This window comes from Ipomoea nil, unplaced genomic scaffold, assembly GCF_001879475.1.
Source record: "Ipomoea nil cultivar Tokyo-kokei standard unplaced genomic scaffold, Asagao_1.1 scaffold2516, whole genome shotgun sequence".
Taxonomy (NCBI): Eukaryota; Viridiplantae; Streptophyta; class Magnoliopsida; order Solanales; family Convolvulaceae; genus Ipomoea; species Ipomoea nil.
The window spans coordinates 862,328-872,109 of NW_017618944.1; the positions used below are offsets into that span (position 1 = coordinate 862,328).

The 9,782-nt window shown below is 36.3% G+C and overlaps 2 protein-coding genes across 2 annotated transcripts; both read left to right on the plus strand.

Annotated features, from left to right (window-relative positions):
* Nucleotides 1-651: 651 nt before the first annotated feature.
* Nucleotides 652-6,214, plus strand: LOC109153649 (glutamate--tRNA ligase, cytoplasmic-like). The gene is made up of 7 exons (XM_019301512.1): nucleotides 652-762; nucleotides 1,543-1,691; nucleotides 2,334-2,430; nucleotides 2,553-2,706; nucleotides 3,207-4,285; nucleotides 4,580-5,047; nucleotides 5,614-6,214. Exons 2-7 carry the CDS (start codon nucleotides 1,555-1,557, stop codon nucleotides 5,854-5,856), a joined length of 2,178 nt encoding a protein of 725 aa, XP_019157057.1. The 5' UTR covers nucleotides 652-762; nucleotides 1,543-1,554; the 3' UTR covers nucleotides 5,857-6,214.
* Nucleotides 6,215-6,916: 702 nt separating this feature from the next.
* LOC109153654 (protein SPIRAL1-like 3) lies at nucleotides 6,917-8,808 on the plus strand. The gene is made up of 3 exons (XM_019301521.1): nucleotides 6,917-7,024; nucleotides 7,946-8,238; nucleotides 8,563-8,808. The coding sequence occupies exons 2-3, from the start codon at nucleotides 7,981-7,983 to the stop codon at nucleotides 8,647-8,649; spliced, it is 345 nt and encodes a 114-aa protein (XP_019157066.1). The 5' UTR covers nucleotides 6,917-7,024; nucleotides 7,946-7,980; the 3' UTR covers nucleotides 8,650-8,808.
* Nucleotides 8,809-9,782: the final 974 nt, after the last annotated feature.

The following is a 9,782-nucleotide window of genomic DNA, read 5'->3' on the forward strand; positions in this document are numbered from 1 at the left end:
GAATAACATGTCTCACATATTGAGTGTATATTGCCAAATGAAACTGTAGTTGAATTGACATGATACTTTAATTAGTTGTGCTGAAATGAAACTACAATATGTATAAAAAGAAATTGAATAACATGTCTCACATATTGAGTGTATATTGTCAAATGAAACTATAGTTATATCAAAATGATACTTTAGTTGTGTTCTAATTCAATTATAGTGTATATAAAATGAAACTGAATAACAGTTTCACATATTTGAGTGTATATTAACCAATGAAACCGTAGTTGAATTAGAATTATAATTTAGTGATTTTGTAATAAAACTACAGTGTGTATAAAATGAAATTCAATAACAGGTCTCAAATCTCAATGTAATGTCAAATGAAAGTGTAGTTGAAACAAAATAAAACTTTAGTTGTGTTGAAATGAAACTACAATGTATATAAAATGAAACTAAATATGTTATACAAACAAAATTAATTACATGGAAATGGTGCCATTTCTTTTCATTAAAATAAATAACGTTGTTTTTTACCATGGTCCATACAGCTGTGTTTACCATGATCCACAATAAAATTTGCCTTCCCGGAGTAGTTGGCCCAACCCAATTATTGTAATCCTGCCGGGCTCGGGTTGATCTGATCGGATCACTGACAGTCGATAGCCCAGCCCAAACCTGATAGTCGATACGCCAACCGTATCCCCCAGACCTCAGCTCCCCAGTCCCCAGTCCCTCTCGATCGGCTCCAAGTGCGGCCATCTCCTTCTCCAGGTACAAACTCCTACTCTGCTTTTCTCTTTTACAGTTCTGCTCCGCTGTATTTTCATAATTATTAATTTTATTACAAATATAATCCAAGCAATGCACTTCTCTGCGAAATGGCGAGCAGTCCAGTCGCCTTCAATGGTGTTGACCTCCATCGAGAGTCTTTCGATGTCCACTGTCCAGAGAGTCGGAGACTCCTTTATTGTTCATTCGTTAATAGATTATTAGTAGCGTTTTGATGCAGTTGGAAGGAAAAATGGAAAATGATGAAGAAACTGAAAGTTCTGGAACGGATACTGAATATTGATGCTTGATTAATTTTGTTGAACTTATTGGAAGTGCTCCTCTGTACACCGGTGGAGGAAATAAATTGTACACTTAAGTGTCCAGGCCAAATTCATACCTCCCTTTTTTGTTTTTGGTAGGATTCAAACCCTGCAACAAAGCAAAACTTATGAACTTATTTTGAGCTGGTTGACCGGTTGAGCAGGCTTGTTGAACTTGTAGGATTGTGTAGTAGTATACAGACATGAATTTATGAAATAGCATGCATAATCAACGTATTTGCATTATCATACCTTTTACGTATCATTGTGAATCATATTATATATATACATACTCCAGCTGTTAAAAACTGTTATTGCTGCATTGCTTGTTGCTTTGTTGTGTTTTTGCTCTAAAATATTTCTGGAATAATTCACAATTTGAAATGATTCTCTGTGCTATACATTACAATTTGTTTAGTAACTTTTGGAAGTTGTGAATTGGCTCCTTTTCTCAATCCAGTAATCAGCGGTGATGGAAATCAAGATCTTATTTTCATCTGATAGTCCTCCACTGGCCATCTTTGTTGCTGCAAAAATCTCTGGAGTTTCTTTTTCCACTGATGCAACCCTCAGCCCTGGTTCTCCGCCCACGATTCTTTTACCTAATGGGTTAGTTAGCTTCCATTCGTTTATAAATTGACAATAAATGCCATATTACTTGGACCAATTTTGCATGCAAATTCTGTATATTTATTTCTTAAAACTTTTAAAATAGAGTTGATAAAAAAATATATTACAATGAAAGGGAAGTGTTTACTGTGCATTGTGTTTATGACTTTGAATTCTAAAAGTACTAATCTTTCTGCATACTTGTGTGGTCATGCTTTCTATTTCATTTGCCTGTAATTCAATTTCTAATTGTCTAGTGTGAGCTTTATAATGATGAAGTAACTAGCTTCTTTTTGTTTTTCTTAAGCAAAAGTTTGCACAATGTACTTGTTGACATTTTTTATAGGAAGCTAATATTAAGTGTGTACATGCATTCTTGTGATCAAGATATGTATATTTTAAAAAAACTGAGCTGTGAATGTAATAGATTTGAAAATACACACACACACACACATTACAGCATAGTATAGTTTTCAGTTACCTATAAAAAGCATATGTTAGGTGTCACAGCATGACTTGGTTATGATAGTTTTTGGGTAAGATGAGCTTAATGGTCCAGCAAATGATAAATAAATGGCAGTCCTATAATTTCCTTGAACTTTTGTTTGTCTCATCCCAATGCTAACTAAGTGTAATGTACAGATCAAAGTTGCAGGGAACTTTTGTTCTCTTAAGGTATATTGGTCGTGTAGCAAGGATTCCAGAATTCTACCAGCGGGATTCCTTTGAGTCTAGCCAGGTGGAATTTGTAACTCATTGAAGTTCAAAACATTGTCTTTGAGCAATGTTTTTGGTATCTGGGCAATGCACTTATCTTTCTAGATTTTGTTGTAATATTGTGATCCTTTTTTGTTCTTGTAGATAGATGAATGGCTAGAGTATGCTCCTATTTTTGCATCTGGCTCTGAATTTCAGGCTGCATGTGGTTATGTGGATCAATTTCTGCTTCACCGCACATTTTTGGTTGGGAACAGCCTTTCAATTGCAGATATTGCTGTCTGGTCTGGTCTTGCAGGTAAATGCCTGGACTTGACTCATTTAATTTCCAATATGCATGGATAATTTTCTTGATTTTTTTTTAAAAATAACGTATTGGTATTTTCCTGACCTAGCTTGCTAGTTGATTGTTAGATTTGACTGTATACTAAGTTAAGCTGGTCATAGTGAAAGTCATTATGGACCATGCTAAGATACTATAGGTGGATTGCTTAGAAGTTAAGGAGGCATGGATGCAGAGCTTGCTTCTGTTTATTTATTTTCATGTCCTTGCTCCAATATGATTGATTGGTCTGAAGGCCTCCTTCCCCCTCTTTACTTAATTTTTTTTTTCTTTTTCCTGGGAGTGGTTGTTCAGCCCCAGCCTCCAGAAAGTAGAGCTAAATTGAACATTTGAATGTGATTTTCTTTTGGAGTAGTTTCCTGTAATTTGTGTACCTTAACAGGCTATACAATCTTATGCCTTGAGGTCCAGTCTATATTTACTTTGATCAATATTTAGGAATCCAATCTTTACAGGAGCTGGGCCGAGATGGGAAAGCCTCAGAAGATCAAAGAAATTCCAAAATCTGGTAAGGTGGTTCAACTCAATATTTGAAGCATATGAAGCTGAACTGGGTGAAGTCATCACAACATATATTGGGAAAAAGAGCTCTGCAAAGGCAGCAACCAAAGTAAATGAACACCAAGTTTCAAATGCTAATCCTGCTACTGCTACATTTGAGGTAGATCTTCCAGATGCTGAGGTTGGCAAGGTACGGGTACGGTTTGCACCTGAGCCTAGTGGATTTCTTCATATTGGGCACTCTAAAGCTGCACTTCTAAACCAGTATTTTGCTGAGCGGTATAAAGGTGAAGTCATTTTGCGCTTTGATGATACTAATCCTGATAAAGAGAGCAACGAGTTTGTGGATAATCTATTGAAAGATATTGAGACTCTGGGAATTAAATACAAAGCTGTAACATACACGTCAGACTACTTTCCTCAGTTGATGGAGATGGCAGAAAAATTGATTCTAGAGGGGAAGGCATATGTTGATGATACAGCACGAGAACAGATGAGGGAGGAAAGAATGAATGGTATAGAATCAAGGTGTAGGAACAACACTGTCGAGGAAAACTTGAAATTATGGAAGGAAATGATTGCGGGTTCTGAAAGGGGCAAGATGTGTTGTCTTAGAGGGAAGTTGGATATGCAGGATCCTAACAAGTCACTTAGAGATCCAGTATATTACCGCTGCAATGACACGGCTCACCACAGGATTGGTTCCGCATATAAACTATACCCAACTTATGATTTTGCTTGCCCCTTCGTTGATGCTGTTGAAGGTATAACACATGCACTTAGGTCTAGTGAGTATCATGATCGCAATGATCAGTACTATCGGATACAAACTGATATGGGGTTCAAAAAAGTTCATATATACGAGTTTAGTCGGCTGAATTTGGTCTATACACTTCTTAGTAAGCGGAAGCTGCTCTGGTTTGTTAAAAATGGTCTGGTTGAAGGGTGGGATGACCCACGTTTTCCGACTGTGCAAGGAATAGTGCGGAGAGGATTGAAGATTGAGGCATTGATACAGTTCATACTTGAACAAGTAAGATGTTTTGAATGTTCTGGTATTCTACTTTACATTAATTTGCATAAATGCAGGAAGGAAAGCAAATCTCAATTTATCTCATGAATTTGGGTTGGATTTTTTTTTTCCCACTGGGGAATGGAGATGGATGCCTTAACTTGTTTTTTTGTCTATTTATATTCTAGATAAATTTGTGTTTCTGATCAATGTCCTGTTGAACTTGTTATTACATGCAAGTGATATGTCATAAAGCACCTGAATTTTTGATTTGTATGTTGAAACTTAGTAAAGATTCTACCTGATTATTATTAGGGAGCCTCAAAGAATTTGAATCTCATGGAGTGGGACAAGCTATGGGCCATTAATAAGAAGATAATTGATCCTGTGTGTCCCCGGCATACTGCTGTTATAGAAGAAAAACGTGTCTTATTGACTTTGAGTAATGGCCCAGAGGATCCATTCACGCGTACCATACCGAAGCACAAGAAATATGAAGCTGCTGGGCAAAAGGTGACCACTTACACAAAGAGAGTTTGGATTGACTATGCCGATGCAGAGTTGATTTCCATTGATGAGGAAGTCACTTTAATGGATTGGGGTAACTCTATAGTGAAGGATATAGAAAAAGACCAGCAGGGGAATATTATAAATTTGACTGGGGTATTACATCTTGAAGGCTCTGTCAAGACTACCAAATTGAAGCTCACTTGGCTTCCTGATACGGATGAACTTGTGAAGCTCTCTTTGGTTGATTTTGACTACTTAATCACCAAAAAGAAGGTATGATTCTTTACTTACATTTATACATAGTTTTTTCCATTTCAGAGAAGGGATTATTGGATAACTAGCTGCTATTCATTTGTTTCTTTTTGGTTTGGTTGGTGAACTTGCACATATTTGCATATATCATCCCACCAGAATACATTGGAAAATGTTCTCTAGGTTTGAGAACAAAATGTTTCATTGTCATAAGCTGGATGAAGAAAATTTAGTGAAGAGTTCTAAACTATTTTTCCATGGAGAAAGAAATTACTCCTTAGTTTCTAATAGCACCCTATTGGTCAACTAGTTAATATTTGTGTTATACTTGGTTCCACTTTTGTGGAACCTGGGGGGTTATCAGTGATGATCAACTAGATTTTTTTGGCATCTAGGCAATGGATGATGTGGGTGTAGAACTTTCGTGTTTTCTGGTGCCCTTTTGTGTTGGGGAGGGTAACTAATTTGGGGATGGATCACTCAGCCATAGTGAGTGGCCGTAAAAGCAATGTTTGAGTTAAGTGAGAGAAGTTTCTTGTTTCCCTGGATTACTCTGAGACTGAGAAATAAAATGTGCCCTCTTGCAGCTCGAGGAAAATGAAGACTTCATTGATGTTGTCAACCCCTGCACAAAAAAGGAGACTTGTGCGATTGGGGATTCAAACATGAGGGACGTGAAGAGAGGTGATATATTGCAGCTGGAGAGAAAAGGCTACTTCAGATGTGATGTTCCCTTTGTCAACCCAACACAGCCCATTGTTCTCTTCGCGATACCAGATGGAAAGCAGCAGCCTGTGATGAGGTTCGCTACTCCAGAGGGCAAACACTAATGAATATCAGATGCCTGTGTCGAGGGTATGAAGAACTTGTAACATTAGTTTCCTCCATTACTAAATCTTCTATGGTGTATTTAGTTTGTGATTTTTCATTTGTTCTTCACTGCTTTGAGTTTGAGCAAAACAAGGATTCGAATGAACCAAAGGGAAAGAAGGAGAATTGGCGTTTGATTGGGCAGACACTACTGAACTAAAAGGGTTTGCCGCTTTGCCTGTGTTACTGGATAGCATTTGACAAAGAACCCAAAGTATCTGACTTTAAGAAGCTGCAATTTTCTATTTTTCAAATATGCATGTTAGTATGTTACATGAGATGATAGCAATTAATGGAATTTTTATATGTTCATCTACAGCATTTCCGTACATCTCAAAATATTTTACATAATATTTCAATTTGTTATATACTTATGTAGTTTGGTATTTTATAATTAACGATAAACAATGCTAAAATTGCATATAATCTCGACAATAGTATTATTAGCGGTTGAATCATGATAATGGTATGCTAATAATCAAATTATAATAAATTTGACACAAATTTTGGGTTACAAGGAAAATTCTATGAAATTTTGTTCAATTTGATTTGGGTTATTTCAATTTAACACAAAAATTAATTACATATAACTATATATTGTTGTAAAACTCAATGTATCACCGCGTGAATCTTGTGTAATTATAAGTCCAGAACAGTAAAACTTAATGTATCATTGCATGAATATAAATATAAATCTGTCACCGTTACAACTGTTACATAATTAGTGTGCATAATGTACACAATAAATTATTTTTAATATTAACATAAAATAATGATGTTGTTAACTCCTTTTTCAAATTTGAATTAAAAAAAATTATGGATTTGACATTGAATAGATGCGAAATCGACTCAATCGCTACGAAGATTGAGGTGACACATTAAGACTTAAGAGCACGCACACGAGGTAAGGCCGCATTTGGACAGGGCAACATAAAGAGAAGGAAATAATGAAATACGGAGTACTATAATTGAAGAGTTGCTGATTTACTTTGCTATCGCCAAACGCGGACTTATCTAGTTCATCCGTTTGTCGGTTTCTCACAAGCCTTGAAAATTAAAGCTGATTGCTCTTCCCCCTTCATAGCTCTCTCAATCACTCTCTCTCTAAACCTGCTTCGGTGTTGAACGGTACGATCCCGAAATCTTCTCTCTTTTTCTCGCATGAAATTTAATGTTGTGATTTTGATGCTTTTGTATGATTTAACATTTCCTCTTTCATTTTCGAACTTTAACTTTCGTCTATTTATTTATTTAAATGTTTCATCGCTCATCGTTGCTGGATTTTCGTTTGTTAATGTTGAAGATCTTTCGCAGATATGCTTTGATGTTAGATCTGGTTCTGCTTTTTGTGCTGTGATGAACGGTTGATTGAAAAGAGATTTTTGTTAAAAATTTTGAGAATTTAGCCGATCTTCCGTATCGAATCTCATATGCCTATTTGAATTAATGTTCAATTGTTAAAATCTTAGGTCCCATCACTACGCCTGAACTTAATTACATCTTAAATCGAAATATTTTAGTACTTGAAATTATGATTATGAATTTGGCCGCATAGATAAAGCTCGGATGATGCTAGGTACATTCAATTTTGTATAAATTGAAATGACTGTTTCATTTGATTAAATTCTTTTAGGATCTACAAATTCACAATTTATCAAAGGGTTGTAAAGCCACACAAGTGAGTGTAAATTTTAGTACAGAACTATTTTCATAATGTTTTGGGGGCTGTGGGAAGCAAATTTACTATGTTGCTTCTTATTTAAGATATAAAATCAGACTAATCAGTAAGACAAAGCAAAGATGTCCCTTCACTGCTATTGGTGCAATGATATGAGTTTAGATTTGCTCATTCTTTCTTAAACATTAGGGGGGTTTGATTACTCATGGTTTAAGATTCGGGGGTTGAGTTTGACAAATAGTTGTGTGTATTTTGCACAGATAATTTCCACTAGATTCCAATTTCCAACTGAATAGTCAATTGCCTGGGCTATTATTCATTTGGTGGTTAAAGTTACCTAGCTTTGTTCCTGTTTTTGAATAACTTTGCAGTTCTTTCGTGTTGTTGAGAAACCAATTATACAAGGATGGGTCGTGGAGTAAGTGCTGGAGGTGGGCAGAGTTCATTGGGTTATCTGTTTGGAGGTGGAGAGGCTCCTAACAAGCCTCAACCTGCTCAGAACCCCGAAAAGGTTTCAAATGATCCACCTGCTCCCAAGCCTTCAGCTGCTGCTGCTGCTTCCCAACCTGCTGATGCCAGTAAGCAAGTTCCTGCAGGCATTCTCAGCAGCAATGCAAACAACTATACCCGTGCAGATGGTCAGAATTGTGGCAACTTTCTTACGGTATATGCAGTTCTTGTTTTCAGTTCTTAACTTGTGTTTCACCTCTTTATTATTCTACAATAGACAAAAGCAACCCCTCTTTTCCTGATCTGGTATTATGAGATACTTTCCATGCCCCTCATCTCCCCGCTCTTGTATTGCTGAGATACCATCCATGAATAGGTAGTTTTGTTCTAAATTTGGCTATGGCCCTGTGCTCATTTTCTGATAAAACCAACCACTCTTCCTTACCCACACTGGATAACAGGACCAGGCATTTGTCCTTATTATTGCTAGTTCTAAACCAACTCCATTTGAGCAAAATGAGTTTTCCTATGATTGCAGGAAAGGCGCTCAACCAAGGTCCAAGCTGCACCTGGTGGTGGCTCTTCCCTGGGTTACCTATTCGGTGGCGATGGCAATGGCAAGTGAATTTGAATATCATTACTGTATTTGAAGGGATTCCTTTACTACTATCTAGACTTGGCTGCTCTGAACTTCCAGATTATGAATATCATAAGTGTATGAATGTGAAACAAGCGTTTTCTTTGCTTGGTATCTTTGCGAATACTGTATTGTATTCTTTAACTTGTTTGGTGGTCGTGTTGCTAAAAATAATAACAGAACTAGGTCTTATAAAGAAAAGTGAAACTTTACTTAGGTATACACAATACTAATACGAAATTAAAATGCTACTATAAAAAGATAGTTGGAAATCAGCTCAGAAGCCGTGCTGGGTGCGGCGTTAGGTGTCCTATTAAATGGTGTTGTCGGTGTGGAATTGTATCAATAGGAAGGAAATGAGATAGTTTGGTTCACGTATTTACATGAGTAGACAAATGTGTAGAGATGACAAGTGACATTTGTTTCGTAGATATTCCTTGTAAATTTTGTTTTAAAAATTCCACCTACTATGAATAGTAAATAGGATATGAGTTTTAAATACTATTCATTATTTTATACACCACGCTTTCCGATCCTAATCAATAAAGGAGCGTAGGGAGGTAAACTAATCCCAATCTAGGTCGCCCATAGTTGACCGTTGTTATTTCTGAAAGTTGAAATTGTAATTTTGTGGTTATCAAATCAACAATATGACCACCTGGGTTACCCCAACATACCTATTTTTTAATTACATGGAAGGACATTTTTAAATTCTAATTCATAAATTCTTATTTTTTTGATAGTTGAAGTAGCTAGGGAACAGACATTTTTCTTTGCCCCTAAAGGTTGAATCGTCACAAACGATGTAAATCACGGTAATTTAATAATTCAGTAGACAAAGTCAAACGCTAATGCGCACAAAGAATGTGTTCGATTTTGACATAATTATTATATTGTCGCTGGGTCGAGTTTTGAACATTGATCTTTTACCTTAAATACTGCCTACTGAAATAGTAGCTTAAGTTGTGTGTGCAGACTAGACCCATTCTTCAATTACATGGAAGGGCAATCCTATTCATAAATTCTTCATTTTTAGATAGTTGAAGTAACTGTGGAACGGACCCAATTATCAATTACATGGAAGGACATTCATAAATTCTTGTTTGTGGCAGTTGGAGTAA